At 36.0% G+C, this 19,015-nt stretch overlaps 3 protein-coding genes across 4 annotated transcripts in view; 1 reads left to right on the top strand and 2 right to left on the bottom strand.

Moving 5' to 3' along the window:
- The window catches only part of sif (still life), a 468,396-nt gene extending 460,556 nt beyond the window's left edge, over positions 1–7,840 (top strand). The window contains exon 28 of the mRNA XM_072303597.1: positions 1,514–7,840. Within this exon, the coding sequence (XP_072159698.1) occupies positions 1,514–1,662 (149 nt within the window). The 3' untranslated portion in view covers positions 1,663–7,840. The remainder of the gene's footprint in view (positions 1–1,513) is intronic.
- A 209-nt stretch (positions 7,841–8,049) lies between these two features.
- On the bottom strand, positions 8,050–18,531 carry LOC109032566 (Ubiquitin-fold modifier 1). Of its 2 annotated transcripts, XM_019044762.2 has the most exons (6): positions 18,375–18,531; positions 15,396–15,491; positions 14,786–14,867; positions 12,300–12,441; positions 11,536–11,675; positions 8,894–9,195 (listed from the first exon to the last, which is right to left on the bottom strand). In XM_019044762.2, the coding sequence occupies exons 2-6, from the start codon at positions 15,459–15,461 to the stop codon at positions 9,113–9,115; spliced, it is 513 nt and encodes a 170-aa protein (XP_018900307.2). In that variant the 5' UTR covers positions 15,462–15,491; positions 18,375–18,531; the 3' UTR covers positions 8,894–9,112. The 2 variants fall into 2 exon arrangements, with proteins under 2 accessions (XP_072159696.1, XP_018900307.2); XM_072303595.1 differs by lacking the exon at positions 14,786–14,867 and having other exon boundaries at positions 8,050–9,195; positions 18,375–18,522.
- Positions 9,577–11,552, bottom strand: Ufm1 (Ubiquitin-fold modifier 1). The gene has a single exon (XM_072303596.1). The coding sequence runs from the start codon at positions 11,415–11,417 to the stop codon at positions 11,127–11,129; it is 291 nt and encodes a 96-aa protein (XP_072159697.1). The 5' UTR covers positions 11,418–11,552; the 3' UTR covers positions 9,577–11,126.
- Positions 18,532–19,015: the final 484 nt, after the last annotated feature.

The following is a 19,015-nucleotide window of genomic DNA, read 5'->3' as shown; positions in this document are numbered from 1 at the left end:
CAAATCTACATCGAGAAAAAAAACGCAGTTATTCTACCGTTACAACGGTAGTAATGTCACACGAGATTCCATAGTAGTAGAACCGTAGATTTTGATTCTTGTAACAATGAGCACGGTGATATGACCGTGTTCACCGTAATATTACTGTGGGCACAGACATACTATTATGAGCATGATTATGCTACTGTGTTCATCTATAATATTACCAAAATCCACGGTTCCACTACCGTGGAATCTCGTGTGACATTATTACCGTGGTAACGTCGAATAACCGTGTTTTTTTTCTCCGTGTAGATGATTGGAATGACAGTTGCCACTGCTTGCTCCTAAAAATGTAGAATATTTACTGGTTTCACATCATTTAAAAATAGCAAGATTTCTTGGAAAATTAAAATCGAAATTCATCACTCACTCTAAATTTTTCAAATAAGTTGCATCCGAATGTGCATCATAAAATGTCGTGATATGCCTTGGCAGGTAAAAGAAATTTAAGGAGGGAAAATTTGAAACCGGAACTCTAGGATACAACTGATTGTAAACTTTTTGATCAGATTATAGGTACGTACATACTCGAGCTCAGAATGATCAGAATTGCAATGAACTTTGCCCCTTCAAAGTCTTGGACTCAACCAAAAACCAATTGGTTGCAATCCCTTTCTCTATTTTTTATTCTTTTTTTTTTCACAAAAATGCGGGTCTTTCATTTATTTCTCTTCACGTAAAATATAAATATGTTCCTATAGCACGTAGACAAAAAATAATCTTGGTAGTAAATATATCCGCTGTAACCTATTGAACTTTTTTACTTCGGGTTTAAAACATTGACACTCTTGTTGATATTAATTTAGGTAGGTGTTAGTTCTTAATTTACATAATTTTCTCCTACCTTCTGTAATTTTTTAATTATTTAATTACGACCGATCTCGAAATTATTATTATTTTTTTTTAACGTACCGAGGTTAAGGCCTTGCCAGTTATTTCTTTCACTTCCTTGCATCCTGCACCATACCACACGCACTTTGTATTACCCTCTCATTCTGCTTGTTATTTGAGTCTGGTTTCATGCTGTCTCTGTATGTCATACTAGCCTTTGTCTTTTGTGTGGAACATCATCCTAGACCTTATAGTCACCACAAACCGTTTTTGCAAAATCATTTGCTGGAAGGATTCCCTTTCAGGATTGAAAAGAAGAAATAATTTGCAGTTAGATTGACGAGTGTACAAGAGATACAATTCTATATACTTGCTCGGTCTGTTGGTTGTAGCAATTCATTTTGAAGAAGTAAGAATTGATTGCTGTTCCGTTATTGTGGCACTCGATGGTCCAAAAAGAGCCATGGCAACCAGGTTGAAAGTGAAGAAAATATGTGGTCGAAAATCGTCCAATAGTTTCATAATTCTTTGGCAGAACCTCTCAACCACTTTCATGTTTACATAATCATGCTAATTTTTTATTTAAAGGATATGATTTTCCGTAAATGGATGGTAATTTAAATGATTGTAATCTGTTTAGGGTCTCCCGTCTGGAAACCGCGAGATATAAGCGAATCATTTACACTCCCTCGGAAGAGCAAAGCCGCTTCAACTTCAAACGACCAACGGGCACGCACACTTGGGCGCAAACCAGACCCGTCAAATCATATCGACTCGCCAAATCCATGAAATAAGGCCAGGCTTCGGCCAGGGAAAATTGTTATCTGATCTTGTTGTTTTGTTTGTGTTTTTTGTTGTACTACATTCACTGTATTCGCAGGGAAGCTACACAGCTACCGTCGCTGTTTGGAGTGTAATTTTGAATTAATTTGTTTGACATGCTTTTGCTAGGTTGGGTGCCCACACGCTATTGGACATCATCATTAGCGGAAATGAGAATCAATATAGCAAACGTCAAGTTTGCCCTGGCTGTGTGTTAAGTTGCCATTTTGAGGGGGATTTTGCATTTATTGAGGCAGTACAAAGTGTTTCAAAGAGAGCTCCCAAAATGAGCCAAGATTTTTATTAATCAGGCAACCTGAATAAAATATTACTTGTTCAAATGGATGTGTTCTTTTTAGAAACAAATAGAGGAAAAATAACTGTTCAGAAATATTTAACAACAAAGATGCAAGATGTGGAGACCGTTATTTTTTGCGTCTTCATCAAGTTTTCCTGCCTCCATGTCTGGTATGATGATAGATTAGACCAAAAATTTGGATGCCTCAACGATTATTCGCTGACTGAAGGCAATAGGCTGTCAGAACTTAGCTTTCCGATTGCACTAAGAGATGGCTTGTAGTTCATCTCATCCTGTAAGAATTTTTTCTGGATTTTTCATTCTTCAAGCTCAATTTTTTTGGGTGGATGAGACTTTGCTTTGCTCTCTTGTCACACAATTGGGGCTCAGCCTGTCAAGCAGCTTATTCCTTGCTCAAGATTGGCAGGCCACCAGCTCCAGGTTTTGATTATCATTACAAATATGCAAAATACATTTTAAACCTCCACGGAACTTATTCTTAATACACCAACTATCTGTCACCCAATGTGAGCAGTGTCTCTTAAATGCATTCACACACCGGCTTCATAGCTCTGACTAGGGTAATTAACAAGAAGAAAATGCTCATCATGTGTTGGACTTTTCAATTCTTTGTGGTTAAATTCAATCATAAATTGAAAATCTGAAATTCTTGACCACAATAGCGGAGTATTCTGTGCCTCCTCTGAGCCAATGTAAATGGCTTGCTCCTAATTTTTGAAGTGAATCATGTTTTTACTGGGCTAACTTTCTAAGTATCTCAAAATTTAGCATTGATTCTTGATATCTCTGCTCAAATAGAATTTTATCAACGTTCTGACATGAGGGAGGCCTTGATACATATATGTCAGTTAATTTTAAAGCAACGATGGCTTCAGTTTTGAGGTATGCAAAGTGTTTTTTCAAGAAACTAATTTATGAAACTAAAACGATTAATGAATGCTCTCCCATTTGAAGAAGTGGAATTAGCTCATTGAAATTTGAACCATTTCTTTTGAGAGAGAATTTCTTGTAAATTACCCTAGATCTGGTCGCTCAATTTTTTTTACTGGCAAAACAATGGATATGATGTCTCTTTTTTGACTTTGTTATAAGGAAGGTTTCTGATGATTTGCAATGTTTCAATGTGTCATCAGAATATACCTTAAGAAGGAAGTATTTTCTTTAGTCGTGTGACTCATTTTGCTGATCTCATTGCACTCGGCTAAGCGTAATTCTATTTCTCACTAGTTGAGGTACCATGATTTCCTCATTTATGAATTCAGTAACTTTAGCACATCCTCTCTTCTTTTTCAGTTTTTTAAAGTATACTAAGAATTATACAAAGCAGAATTTTTAAGATTTTTGATTTCAAGATTAGTTGAGAGTTGGAACTACTGTGTGAAGAGTAAGTATTTAGCTTCAGATTTTTGTAAAACACAAAGTGCAAAATAATCTATTGCTGATATGCATCTAAGGTCAGCAAACACACTTGTGATTTGGTTGGTTGAATAGTGTTAGAGGTTGAATTACTATGTGCTCAGTTCTTTAATTTTAATGACCTTGCCTAGGGAAAAAAGAGAAAGATTGTATTTTCAGGGCACTGTGTTAGAAGGTTAACTGCTACAACTGATAATTAATAGGTTTTTCACTGAAATTTTTGGTATCTCCTCTCCTGAGAAAAAAAGAGCACTGTTTTTAAAGTTTTATTTTGCTGCTGAATTTTTCTATTCATTCTTCTGTGCGGAAACTCTGCTGTTGATGTGCCAAACTTTTCTCTTGCTTCCCATTTTTTTATTGTACATCTTTTATTTTTCTTCCTTCTTCCAGCACATTAAAACTCTCTGCTCCTAGATAGTGACTACCAATTTAAATTAATTATAATTTCTAATTTTTTTAACACGGTGCGGAAGAATCGATTTCAAGTTGATTCAACTTCGCGAAAATAGCTCAAAAGTAAATACTAGTCACATACCTTATAAATCTAGTCTTAATTGTATCATGATCTATTTCAGTAAGTTAGTAATTTATTAAAATTTATTACAAAATGTTAAAAAAGTGAAAAAAAAATTATGAGATATTGAGTATTTTATGAATGTACACAACCATTACAAATTTATTTAAAACTTGTATGCATACAGTTATATAAGTAACTCAGTGATTTCTTTCTTCCTTTATTGTTTGAAATGTTTAACTAGAATTGGGGAATTTTTTGGGGAAAAGTTGTTAGGGAGGAGGCCATACTAGAAAAATTTTCTGGATAATCAATCTTTCTTTCCACCCCCGCAGTACTTCAAAAATTTCATGCTTTTAACGGACTGGATCAGGTTAAATGTGAGTATCAAAGAATTGTGTTTCCATCTTTGGGAGACTTTGGAGAGTAGTAGAAAAGCAATGGCATTGGTTCAAATGGAAACAGTTTTCAATCCTACAAGACATTGTCTTTTGAAAAATACAGTAGATCCTATCATCCATTAGGCACGTTATGATTTCTTCTGCCTTGGTTTCTTTGATCAGTGAAGGATGCATTTGCAAAAATGGCCTCTTGTCGTGCGCTCATGATGGGATCCTTGGTGAAAGTAACACTAATTGTTGTGTCCTTGCGTCCTTGATATGACATGCACTGTATTATTTAAAAGGCAATATTTTTCATAATCTATGACTTTGAGTTCTGGCATTCATACCAATGTTCCTACTTCATGCATGTCTGTCTATATCAAAGGTCAAAATATAATAATTTAAAACATGCAATGGGGCTCTAAACAAGGTGCGAATTAAAACACTACTCAAGATGTTTTCTCTTCAAAATTTCATGACGAAAACGAATCATGCAATAGGAAGTCTGAAAATCAACTTCTGAACAAGATATAAGTGTTTATAATTAACATCAGTTAAATGACTTAAATGGCAAAAATACAAATGACGTCATTTGTATAATCTAACGTCTATCTAATCTGTGTTAAAAATATTTGCTAATATCTCGCTCAGGATTGATTTCCGAAATTCCCGTCGTATGATCCGTTTTCTATGTAAGATTTTGAAGAGAGTTTATGTAACATTAATTCCTAGTTCAGACCCTATCTAGTAGTCCATTAACCAATTCCTATCTATGTTGCGCGGATATTTGAATGAAATTTGTTGATATGTAGTCAGTGTAAGATAAAGCTGTAAGTATTTATTATCAAAAATCATGTTTAAACCCAATTGAACGGAATGGGTGATGTATTTTATGCATCACTGAACTGTTTTGCATATACTTATTGAGGTCAATTCCCCTTTCATTATTTTTTGCTGAATCTTATTTTTTTGTGTCTAACGGGTTTTTGTATCTATACATGTCTTAATGAGCATACACAAACTTCACATCTCAAAAATATGAAAAATATTTTAAAAAAGATACCATATTAAAATATATTGTCCTTTAATTATTGCGAGAAAAAAATAGCAAAGAAAGCCTGTTTTTTTTTGTTAAAAATAAGTTTTGGAGGAAATAATTAACTGTTGTAAAAAAAATTAAATGGAGAAACTGCAATGTTCGAAATTTTTTTAAATTTAAAAAAATGCTCTTGTAATATGATGTTATATCAAGGACCAATTATAGATTAGTATCACGCTAAAATTTCCGATTCCCAGACATTTCTATTCCCCAAGGGTCACATACCTATGTAGCAGTTCTGAGCCCTTCCCAAGGAACACATCCTTCATTTTTATGAGCCTGCTGTGCAACGTCTTCAAAGTGCTCACGAGACGCAGTGCTAAAGCTCCCAAATTGTGATGCAATTTATGAATGGTCCCTCGATAAGTTGTGCCCCAAATCGTTGTCTCCTGCATGCAGGACCATATCTTGTCTGCGTTGTTACAGTATTTCTTTAAAGGTTTGATCTTTCCATGAGGAAACTTTTCAACAAATTGCTCTAAAAATTCCAGCGCCCTTTTTTTTACGAAATTAAAGAAAAATCTCTGGAAATTTTAACAAATACATTCAATGGTTATCGATAGAAAAATAAAATGTTGGCAAGAAGTAATATAACAACGCAATCAATATGCATTCGTTACTACGAGAGACGACAAAATGTGCTTAAAGTTTTGAAATTGTTTCATTGGCGCCGATTGTTGTGGTTCAAAAGAAAAAGGAAAGAAAAATGGCAATGAACTCCAAATTCTTCATGCTTGAAGATTTTTCCAGATAGCCTTATTGAAAAATTCCCCTTTTTGTTAATATTGTACATTGTGTCAGTCTGTTGTTGAAAGAGAAAATATAAGAGCAAGAGGAATCCTCTCACCAAGTGTTTGTGCACTTTTCCTGGATAAGGAAAATAATTGTGAATGTATCTATTAAGTGATAATGAAATTTGTTAGTTGTTCGTATCGTTTATTCAATGAAAAAATTTAAAGTTGTATCGCTGCATTCATGATTTATATTGTGTTCCATTTCCTGTACAGTTTATGTTTTGCAGCACGATTTCTAGAAATCGGCGAAAAACTTCCATTGGGTGATGCTACTTGGTCATTTCGGTCTTTTTCTCTTGGGTAGCAATTTCACATCCCTAGTTTTGTTTTCCTAAAAACTGTCTACATAAATGACTCAGGCATACCTTTCGTAGATCACTTACAAAGGGATCTCCTAACCTCCATTGCATTGGAATATCAAAGAGATTAAACAATTAAAATAAAAAAAATTCTCTGTTTTACCTGAATGAAAAATTCCGATTTGTACTAGCCCCCTTCCGCAGCAAGCTCATTGCAAATTACGAGGGGGATAAAAATTTTGAGTTTTAACATTTCCTTATTTATGACTGGAGTGTGCAGTGATTTCATCCCTGAAATCATACCTATCCTATCAAATCAAAAAATATTTTGATCAGGGTTCTTTTTTCAAGGCAAAGTTGAAAGCTTGCAAAATGTGGACGATGAATTCTACTGTGACTTCCCCTACTGTCTTCAAGTTATACAATGAGCTTCATCCATACATCGATTTGTGGGTTGGACTTGCACCAAATATTAAAATTCAAAATTTTTGTAACTATCAAGAGCAATATGTCTTGCTGTAGAGTCTCCAGGAAAAAGCTAGAAAATTGCAGTCTTATCTCGGGTGGATAATGAAGCATTCAATGAATGAAGCTCTTTGGTATTTTACGGGTTTTCATTGATCCTAGCTGGGCGAAAGAGGTTAAAATCCATACTGATCAAGATAAATCATTACTAATCTTTTGGTCTGACAGGAACCACATGCAAAAACACATGATAACAAGGAAAAAAAATGAATCATAAAGAGTGATAGTTTCCGCTAACTGAACCGTTTGATTGAAAAAGGATGATAAAACCATAATCCTCAACAATTATCTTCATCTCTAAACATAAAGATTATCATTGCCCCTGGATTGTCAACTGCTTTTTCTTAATGTCATCAAGAAACATTTTTCAAGAACGTTTTTATTTTTTTCTCTGAAAGCCACTCGAAGTAAGGGTGTATAAAAAGTCAGAGTACATTAATTTTCCAAGATGGATGGGATGATTGAGCTACGTCAGACGCATTAAAAAGCACCTCTACCAGTGATGTTATTTTTTGTCTCTCTCTTCTTTTGGTTTGTTTTGTTAAGAAATTGGTGAAACAGATAATTTCTGATTTTTGGCTCCTTATGTTTTTTCATTGAATTTATTTTATACAAAATTTTCTCGTGAAGAGACTTAGGTATTCAACAGGAGAAATTAAATTAATGTTGAAAACAAAGCATGATAGCTGAAAAGAAAAATGAATGTTTAAAAAATTACAGAGGATTCACTCTACCGATCACAATCAAAACGTATGTTATCTTTATGAAATAAATATTGGTTCTTTTTGTTTGTTAACTCGTTATACTTTTCTAGCCCGATGAACCCTCTCATCCACGATGGAAACAGTTGTTCTGCTCTCTAAACCTTTCTACTTATTAGTAATGTGAAAGGATGCATCTGAAATCATAATAAGACAATTTTTTATGCCAAGTTCTATAAAGTCATTTGGAAAATTTAAGCAATTTTGAGTCACCGCAAACCAACAAAATGGAATTAAAGAGAAGTCAATATGAATGTAATTTATTGTCTTCATCATTATATCTAAGTAAAGAATGTCTTACATTAGACAAAAGGAACTGTGAATCAATTAACTTTGATCGACTTAAAACAATCATATATGACATTGATTACAAGACTCTTCTTTAATACTAATAAAGTAGCTTCACTAGTTGGTATCTTGATCACAAAGCATGAATCCTTTTAAAACAAAGGATGTCAGAGGCAAGAATAAACTTATTTTGAGATCTGAACAACTTTTGACCTGTCTAAGTTAAAAGTATTCAATTATCGCTTTCACAGTTTTAGTTTTTTCAGAGAGCGGGGGCAGCTTCTGGAGAAAAGGCATCATTATTTCGACACTCACTCGAATTTAGAAAGCTATGTAAATTTAGCAGTTTCATCTTCATAAAGTTCAATTTCATGTTAGGATGGCTTGATAGGGAAGAAAAATGCTTCTTCAAGATTCTGCCATGATTTTAAAGAGTAGATCTTCCAATTCATATTTCATTGAAACAAGGCTCTACCATTTCAAAGAGATACGCCAGCTTCCCACTACGCAATGCAATATCCAAGGCTTTTTCTCCAGCTTTGTTGGTAATGTTAGGATCAATATTTGGATTCGTCAAAAGTAACTCTAAGGTATTCTTGGCGCGCCCTTGCTGTGCAGCTAAATGAAGGGGCGTTACGGCACCTTCTGTTTTCGCATTAACATCTGCACCATAACGGATCAGGAGTGCAGCACTTTCTGCATTGTTCCAGTGGCATGCTGAATGAAGCGGCTGCCACTTCTCTTTCGTGCATGCACTAACATTGGCACCATGGTCTAACAATAACTGCACGACATCAGCGCAGTTGTTGTAGCATGCTCTGTGAAGAGGCGTGTATCCGTCATTATCTTGAGTGTTCACAAGTTCCGGATTTGAAGACAGGATCTCTTTGACAATGGCAAGGTTTCCAGTTTCTGCGGCCCAAAGTATTTTGGCAGTGGGACTTTCGTCTGGATTCTGTTCTTCGATACCGTCATTGTCATCATCCCAACCACTAACCTGACCGACTGGAATGTTGCTCTCAGTCAACATCTCTTGCAAATTTTGTAATTCGTCTTCGCTCTCTGACATTATAACTCAATTGCAATTCCGCCAGTTTCTCAACTGCAAAAAATGCAAATTATTCGCCAATATTAAGGGTCAGGTTGTTAAGAGTCCACTAAAAAATGTTGACTGACAAACTGAGGAGATAAGAGAGACCGAAATCAAAATAAAACGTCACTTCCTGATTTTCTGTACGGGATTAAACTTAATTGTCCATTTTTCTTGGCCAGAGGCTTTCATTTCAAGGCTCAACACTCCTGAAGAGTAAGCTCATGTAGACTAAGCCTGCTCAGCTGGGACCAATCATGAGATCTAACAAGTTTATCACACAAGACTTTGCTTTATCATAAAATTCTAAGGCTCTGATATTTCTTTTAAGCAGGAGAGAGATAAGGGTGCATACAGTAGGGATTCTTGATATTGAAAGAAAAAAGAAGGATGTTTCCAAAATTAACGATTAAATTATTTATTCTGTAGGAGTTCACAGACACATGACTTGTTGTAAGTATAAAGAGGACGAAGAGGTATAAAACATGTATTGTTTAGCAACAAATGCGAAATTAAAAGCGCCTATAACATGTAAAAAAATTAAAAACTGACACAAGACATTCGAAAACTTTGAAGCTATGAAACCAAACAAGATTGTGAGAATGAACATTTATTTTTATCAGTGAAATCGATGAAAATAAGTCTCGTAAAAAAATATGAAATTGGTTCTTTCAATGATGCGGTGAGGTACAATATTTCCTTTGTTGACTTTTTCCCTTGGAACAAATTCGGAGGAGGAATGTAAAAAATAGTGTATTTTATTCGTAAAATACACCAACAACCAAAATTATGAAGAGTTAGGACAAAAAAAGGAAATTTTTTTGATCTAAGATTCGTTTCATTTCATCTCCAATCATCTACAAAAAAATTCATTCCGAAAAAGTATTGAAGCTGTAGTAACGTTTTTTACCCCCTAATTTTCAATACCGTACAAAAAAATTATAAAAAAACAATTCAGTTTCACTGAACTTAGGTAAGTGAACCAAACATTGTACGATCATAACTAATTGTGGTTTATTTTGAAGAAAATACCAAAACTTCTGCTTCTATTTGTTGTGTATTGTGGTTTCATTATTTCATTTTAAAAATATTAAAGTACTCCTTCATACTCCAATAAATGAATGCCTGCTGATCAGACATTCACTGAGACATTATACAAACTTGGCTATGAGGCTAATGGGAGAGTGAAAAAATTTATAAACAATTACAAAATAATTAAAACCACAATACTGCTAAAACCCAACTGTTGGTAATTCTTTAACTGATGATTAAACCACAGTCCGATGAAAAACCTTTATCTTGCACCTACTTGATCTCTCGGAATCAATTATAATTCTGAGCCGTGCTTCAGAAAAGCACTGCCAGAAAAAAAATGTAGAAAAATATACAGACCATTGATAAAACAGAAAAACTGGTACTAATGTTAGTGAGAGCTTAATTCAATCCATTTACACATGACTGCAATTTTAATTTCTTTGAGACATGAATTTTTGATGCAGAAAACTCGAGGCAGATATGAAAATAGATAGCCAACAAAAACTGTCAAGTAACCTCAACGCTTGAAGCTCTGCCATTAAGTGTATTTTCGTTGATGATCGGTCGAACCAAAATGGATGGATCATATCAGTTTCGTATTTTGATTTGGCGCTATCATACTTCATCGGAACAACATCGGGACTCACCAGACGGATAGAAGGTGAAATTCTTGCAAACGTTGGAGCCGAAATATAATCCTACAAAAAGTAGGGTTTAGAAATGACCTGATGAAGATGATGGCATCCAACCAGCATCAATTCCGAAAGTCTAACCTCAAATGTTTACCAACCCGATTATGATCTCGTCGCCATTATTGCGGCATTTTGGCTTGGCCGATCATTAACGAAAATACGCCTCTTCACTTAATTCTCTAACTGATGAATAAATCACACCCCGATGAAACTCCTTTATCTTCCACCTACTCGATCTCGCGGGATTAATCGTAACTCTGAGCCATGCTTCAGAAAAACACTGCCAGCAGTTTGTTGTGGGTTGATACCAATACCATCATCGGTGATTATGGCAGAAGTGGCAGGATCAACTTTGAACTCTTCAGCAGCAAATTTCAGAACCGCTGTGAACGGTGTGTTCTCAAAGACTGCTAATACTTTGAAAGGTAGTTTGGGGTCAGAGGTGAGAGTTATCTTGAAGGACACTTTTGAGCCAGAAGTAGGAGCTGGGCTACTTTCAGATGCCATTTTGAATTGGTAAGGTTTCTTCCAGGAAAGAACTTAAAAATATTGCACAATGAAAATTTACTCCCTAAAGGCTATAAAATAGTGCACTTTAGACAGTTGGAACAAGAAAATTTAATACCTTCTCTTGTTTCTTCAGGAGGGAGCAGGTCTAAGTCTTCGTCGTCAGGTGATAAATTAAATTCTTCGATGCTGAAAGTATCAGTTAGTTGTGGACGGTTGCGGGACACGGGGAAGAATTCTACCTCCTCTTCACTTCCACTGTGTAAAAAATAGAAATGGGGGAAAAAATTAAATATGCCATTTCCAGGTACAAGTAAACTAAGAAAAGCAAGGGAAAGATGGGGACAAGGTGTAGTTAAAATGCCAATAAAATTTGAAAATTGTTGTGGTATACATACTATTTTTATCCTATAATTTTTAACTTTTGTTCTTCTGAGATTTCTCTTCTTCTTTTATTTCAATTGGACTTCATTTAGAAATTAGGAACTACGATATCTGACTCGTTTATAAATCCCTATCTGCGTAGGGAAACTTATGGCACATATGTTGTTTCTAAAAAGAGCTGAAAATTGAAGTATCAAATTGCAAAGTGTAGGTATTCCAATTGATGATAACTTAGGTTGCCACATAAACATAGCTCAAATTTTGCTTACACTTGAGCCAAGCTTTGCTCCTACCGTTCCTATGATTTTCTTGTTACATTATAGTTGAGCAACTATTTAATTGTTTTCAACTCATAATTAATCACTTTTAACCGATTTTAGAAGTAAGCAGTAGATTTGATGCAGGTCAAATTAACATTTTTCAAATTATGTTTTGAATTTGGCAATAGAAGAAGAGCAACCATACAGTTTTACTCGACTAAAAATAAACTGAACTCACCGATCATCAGACTCCCAGTCAACCAATGGTTTATTCTCGATTTGCTCTAGAACGTGAGTTTTTGATGCTGGAATGGGCAGTAGATCAATTGGAATAAGCGAAGCTGTTTTTTTCACTTCAAATACTTCGTCACAAAACTTATCTGCAACAAGAAAGTACCAAGTCTGCTTAAAAATTGAGTTACTTCAAACTGAGTGTACCTACAATTCACAAAAAGTTGTGTCAGTCGATTTTCAAGATTCTTAGTAGATTTTCAAGATTTTTAGTAGATTTTCAAGATTCTTAACTATTTTAGCCAAAAATGAATGAGTGACTACGTGACTAATAAAGAGGAAAAAACGTTTTTTTAGCACGAGCGCAATTTACATATTTCTTCTGCCATTTTTCGATGAAAAAAATAGAGAAAAAAATTGATACCTAATTATGAAAGTGAAATGACAAAATGCAATACTAGGAAACTATCAGAGACATCAGGAGTGAGAACCAAATGAAATTAAAATTGCTCTCTAGTGTGCATACCGCACATCCAGATACTGGACATAAAGGCAACATAACATGCTTACTCACTTAAAAACCTGAATTTTAATGGTGAGTCGACTTTATCTTTAAATTAATAATTGTGTGGAAAGATAATGTAAATTAGCATGCCATGGAACCAAACATTTTTGGAAGATAAAATTTTAAAGGAAGTCTCATATTCACTAACTTGAACCCTTTTCATCAAAATGCACAACAATGAGCAAAGTCCCTCTTTCAAACATTAAAGACAGGACAACAGCAAGCAAGTACGATCAACAAAAAATAACGAACCTTTTGATATAACAAACTTCAGCTAGGACCAGTGCCACCTTTAGATTATATTCAAAACTACTGACAAGACTGAACATGTTGAAATAAACGTCTTGTGGGAATTTTAAAATGAAAAGTTTATCATTCAATTTGAAAATAACCTGAGTCCTGATGGTTTCTTGAAGACTCTTGTTCCTGTACCAAAATACTTTTTCGGTTAACTTCCTCTAAGTCAAACGCTCTTTAAGTGGAATTTTCCCCGAAGTCAAACTTTTTTAAGTCTCGTCGAATTTGTCATAGGAACAACAAGCCTTATGAGTGGGATTTTCTCTCTGAGTAGAACTAACAATCTGGCCCCTGTGCAGTTCGACTTAGAGGAAGTTAAGTGTAACACATTTATGCTTTAGAAAAACATCATTGATTTTAATCTCGACTTAAGAGTTTTAAAAAGTGAGCAACTCAGAATTTTTAATCTTATGAATGTATCATCAGTTTCCATTCTTTAAAAATCATTAATTTTCTAATCAAAACTCTTGAGTCATTTTGGAGATTCATATGCACTGTCAATGAAGAGAACTTCTCTTGGAAGAGGTTCTGTTACTCTTGATTTCTAGTAAAAAGTTGAACATTTTATCATTGCTCCCATGCACATCTATTGATTAATGCTATTAAGAGAGCAAATATTTTTCACAAGCATTGAAAACTGCTCTTTAAAATTAGTTTTCTATAGTTCTGCTAGCCTCCTTAATTATTTCCCTTTTAAATATTACACTGCCTTTTGAGCACACAAAATTATATACAGTCATGCTTAAGATCCAGTTAACAAAGATATGAAGAACTCTCAGATGAAGCGGCATACAGCAGAAAAAGCACCTTCTGTGGAAAACACATTTACTTGAAGTTTTCATTCATACTTATGCAGCAAGAAATTATATGATGCAACCCAAGAAAGTTGTTTTTCTATAAAACGTATCCCTGGGGACTAGGAGGAATTCAAAATAGGAATGAGACCTGTTATTTCTATCCTGCAATACAGAGGTGCAGAAAATGACCAATCTCATGGTCCTAGGATGGCAGCAAATATGGACAAATAGCTTGGGTTGTGAGGTAATTTTTAAAAGTAAGTATTAGCTTTTATTTTAATTTGCTTCGCCTTACTCAATGCTTCAGAGAAGTCTAGAAGATGACAGTTTCATGTGCATCCACAGCGCAGGTTGTCCACTAGTGAACGTTGCAAAAAAAAATTACTACTACCTCTGATCACTAATCGGTCATAGTGGAGATATCACTGCTGCTGCCAATCAAGGATACGTGGTACTAAATATACATACATACATGAATGCATGTACTAAATCTGCTGATCATAAAATCAACACCAACGGATCAGTTTAACACCATATTTTGGTGATTGATGGTGTCGCGAACATTGAAAAAAATCTTCTCTTGTTCCTTAGTTGTGATTAGTGTGGCAACTGTGGAAGTGAGTGTCCGGTTGCAATGATCATTGAGGCAGTTTACATATAGACCTACCTTCCTACACTGATGACCATATTAAAGATGATGGGCCGTATTAAAAAATTGGGGGAAAAATCCAGGAAAAATTTCAATACAAAAGTCAATGTTCAACAAGCAAACAGACGAGAGACAACAAACAAATTTACGACATACATAGACAAGGGAGTGGCCCAATCTCATACCCGATTTACAAAATGGCAGAGTTTTACTAGACTTCAACGCAGAATTGAAAGTAGAAATGTTTGCTCCTGCGCTGTCATTTGCCTAAAAATACAAATATCCATAAAAGAATGTTTAACGAAGTTTTCTTTTGAAAGTTCCAAATCCTTGGAAACTTTTAAAGAACATTATTAATGACTTCCACTTTTCATAATTTTAAACTTGCATCAAAATTGAGCAAGATGTCCATCACAATCTCAAGAGTACCTCTCATTCAAGGCTGTAGTAAGGAAAAATAAATGCTTCATTTTTGAAATAGAAAAATGACCAACGTCATCTCATGAAAACTTCTTAGTTAGGTAATATTTTTTTGAGTGAAGAATAATCAATTATGAAAAAGTCAAGCAATATCGTTGGTTTATTCTGCTTCGATAAAATAAGACGGAAGCAGAAATTATGAAACACCTTCAATGAGTTATGCATTCCATTTTTACTGCCGGTATGTTACAAGTTAAATTAAAGATTCCTCAACACAAACCTTACTCAGTTGGTGATGAAATATCCTCAGAGATACATTTACCATCACTTTCATTTCATAAGCGCCTTAAGTAGAGGAGGTTCATATGAACTTACCAATAAAACTTGATTCTCAAAAAGGAGTTGATATTTTTGGTCACTGTCAATTCCACTGTCATCCATCTGCTTCGATCATGGCGGCCGACAGGAAAACTGGAAATTTTACAGAAATAAAGAGAATATAGTTGAACTGCGTTGTGAAGAGGAAAAATGTAAAAAATCAAAAGGGGAAAAGTCTATAACAGCCCGAAGGGAAAAATTATGGTCATTGATTGGACCAAAAAAAAAAAAGAGAAAGAAAACAGGTCGGAAAGCTTTAATCAAAATAGCTTCATGAAGACTTCCCTATCATAAAAAATTTGAACGTCACAGTACTGCTCCGACAGTGAAAACCAGTGTGCTCCTATACTTCGATGCATATCGATGGTGTAAGTCAGCAATCACATAGCTCGGTTTGCAACGTCGCAGACTTCCTGTCATGCTTTACTTTTTAATTAAACGGAAAACTACTCAATGGCAATTCTTTAAAACTGCCGTGATTTTTCTTCTCTGTGAAAAAAAATTCTGCGAAAACTTCAAGGAATGATGCAAAATATACCCCCGGGCGGGAGGGGGGGGGGGGGTGCGACCGAACTCGAGCAGCGTAACTGGCTTGCGCGGGTCGGATCAAACCGATCCTTCTATTATGTTTTGGAGAACTTTTTTGCAAATGACTCAGGCTGCTTCTTGAAAGGTCTACTAAGATGCAGCTCAAAATATACCTCCCCCCCCCCGGGGGGGGGGGGGGGAAGGCGAAAACTGGGCCGAAAAGCCGACCGAACTCGGGCAGCGAAACTAGCTCTCGCGAGTTGCATCAAACCGATGATTTTGTCATGTTTTGGAGTTTTTTTTCCATCCCAATGAAACAGACTGCATTTCGAAGTGTCGACTGAGATGGAGCACGGAATATGCTGTATGAGAAAGGAGGCTTCTCAATCCGCACCCTCCCTCGCAATAGGATCTCTCAGCATAGGTCAGTGTGGCACTGACACTAGTATAGTGGCATTTTTTACCACCACCATCACTCATACATAATTCCGAGGGTCGTTTTAGCTGACACGCATTTCCGACTGAGCCCAATATTTCTATAAGCGAAAGCTAATGGTGCAGATGATTCCTACGGCTGAGACGTATATAACGTCGGTTGATTTCAGAAATATATCATCTAGGTGATTTTTTAAATGAAATCGCACATTATTATCGAGCATTAAACAGTTTTGTAGAATGTCAAGAAAGGCAAGGAAGAAAGCAAAGCATTCGCAAAAAGGCAATATATGCAATGCAATCAGTTCTGAAGGTATTTGACGAGTTCTGGGTTTTTCATTCTTTCTACTGGAGCTCCATAAGTAATGGATCAAATCCTGGAAGCTCTCAGTGCAGAAAGTGAGGCGAGCTCGCTGAGATTTTTTTACGTAATCAGAAAATCTAAGAAAAAAACAAGGTCATGTACTTCTTCTTTTTAATTTTTTTTCTTTTCAAAAGCAAATAACCCCTCCCCTCGTCGAAATTCTGAAATGCATCAGGATATGCTGAAAATTGAATGATGCGTTAAATGGTATGAAGTTTTAATCGTCCTAGCCACGTTAAAAAGTGTCACTCTACTAGTGTCAGTGCCACACTGACCTATGCTGAGAGATCCTATTGCGAGGGAGGGTGCGGATTGAGAAGCCTCCTTTCTCATACAGCATATTCCGTGCTCCATCTCAGTCGACCTTCCGAAATGCAGTCTGTTTCATTGGGATAAAAAAAAAAACTCCAAAACATGACAAAATCATCGGTCAACCATGATCAACATCAATCGTCATCAACCAATCAACTCATCAACCGATCAACAATCAAACTCGGGCAACTTTCGCTGCCCGAGTTCGGTCGGCTTTTCGGCCCAGTTTTCGCCTCCCCCCCCCCCCCCGGGGGGGGGAGGTATATTTTGAGCTGCATCTTAGTAGACCTTTCAAGAAGCAGCCTGAGTCATTTGCAAAAAAGTTCTCCAAAACATAATAGAAGGATCGGTTTGATCCGACCCGCGCAAGCCAGTTACGCTGCTCGAGTTCGGTCGCACCCCCCCCCCCCTTTTTTCTCCTTTAAAAAAATAACAAAGAGGCGGAGATTCTCAGACACTGCAAACGAGATATGTGATTGCCAACGTACACCATCGATATACAGATTCAATTTTACACCTGAGAGGATTTATTTTTTTTGGGGCGCAACATCTGATCGAGAATGATGAAATTTTATAATTAGCCTGATTTAACATGCTTGATTATAATGTTCAGGAGTGTGTTCGTGTCTCTCTTACTGGGGCATATTTCTAGTCGAAAATCCGTTGTGTCACTGTCTATCAAACTGAACATCCATGACCCTTCCACGATTTGACCTCAGTGGAATTTTTCGCGTCCCGGTATCATCTCATCAACTTCCACCAGGTGCCCGTCACCACCAATAAGTCCTTAAATTTCATACTCCTTATCACGGGAAATTAGGCACATTTCTCTGGATATGAATAAAAATTGGCGACCATCTACAATCTCATTCTTGTATCTTTGTTTATACCTGTATCTTCGTTTATCACCTGCTCACATGAGAAACGATGGGCAAAACCGAATTATCAGAATTTTTCCTCCAGTCCAAGTGCCAAAGTGCCATGGCTTATCGAGAGTAAGTCTATATTGGATTTATGGAGCAGCCCAAGTACCGAAGTTTCTCCCATGCTACTAGTTGCAGTTAAAAATCTGACAGATCTGAGATCAAAATTTGACAAGAGCGTTGGCTAAGAAAAATTCGTTTGCTCAGAGATTTATTTTTCTGCTTTTTTGAGGGGGTGAGGGAGAGTATTTTGGCCCAAGTTATATACAAACAGCCTCTTTTGCTGAGAGATTAAGGACTTGTAAAGAATTTGAGAGGACTGCAGTACTTGCGAGACGCACATATGTTCCACAGATTTAAGGATAAAATCACTGAGCTCTGTGAGAAAATTGATGGAATTTATGATAAACTTACATGATTGTGGGTAATAATTTTACACAGGACGAAAGAGGATTGAAATCGGCAGATTGCGGTGTTAATTTTGACTTCTTTGAGAAAGTTTCCACATCACATTCACAACACAACTGCAACTGATCAAGTGTACACAAAAATGTGAGGTTAGAATTGAAAGTTCAATAATCGATGACATCACCAGACATTTGCCAACGAGGCCGCGAAGTCTCAGGCGCATGCGCAGTGGACTCCAGATTGGACTTTTTTTGACCATTTTGACTGTCAAAAACAGTCAAAAAGACTTGGGTGCACTCCTTGTTGCATACAACAGTGACATGAAGGGGTTCTGACTTTTTTTCGAACACACGGAGCGCGCGGCGCTGCGCTGTGACAAAACGACTAGAAAGTTATTTATGTAAAAGTGTAGTTTTCACTCACTTCAAGTTCAGTAAACACAGGATCGGATTAAATGTCGACCTAGGAGGGTCTTTATTTTAAAAATATTGCCGCTTACAAGTCTGAGTAGTGGGAACTTAATCTACGCGGGGACTGGGCCAACATATGAACTCCAGCAACAAAACTGCCTTTTAATTTTCCAGGAAGTTTCCTTTAACGGCGTGACAAAATTGTTGATGTTTTATTATTTAGTCACTCAAAATAGG

Source organism: Bemisia tabaci, chromosome 8 (genome assembly GCF_918797505.1).
Source record: "Bemisia tabaci chromosome 8, PGI_BMITA_v3".
Classification (NCBI taxonomy): Eukaryota; Metazoa; Arthropoda; class Insecta; order Hemiptera; family Aleyrodidae; genus Bemisia; species Bemisia tabaci.
Note: the sequence above shows the minus strand (reverse complement) of the source record. Positions and strands in the feature narration are given on the sequence as shown.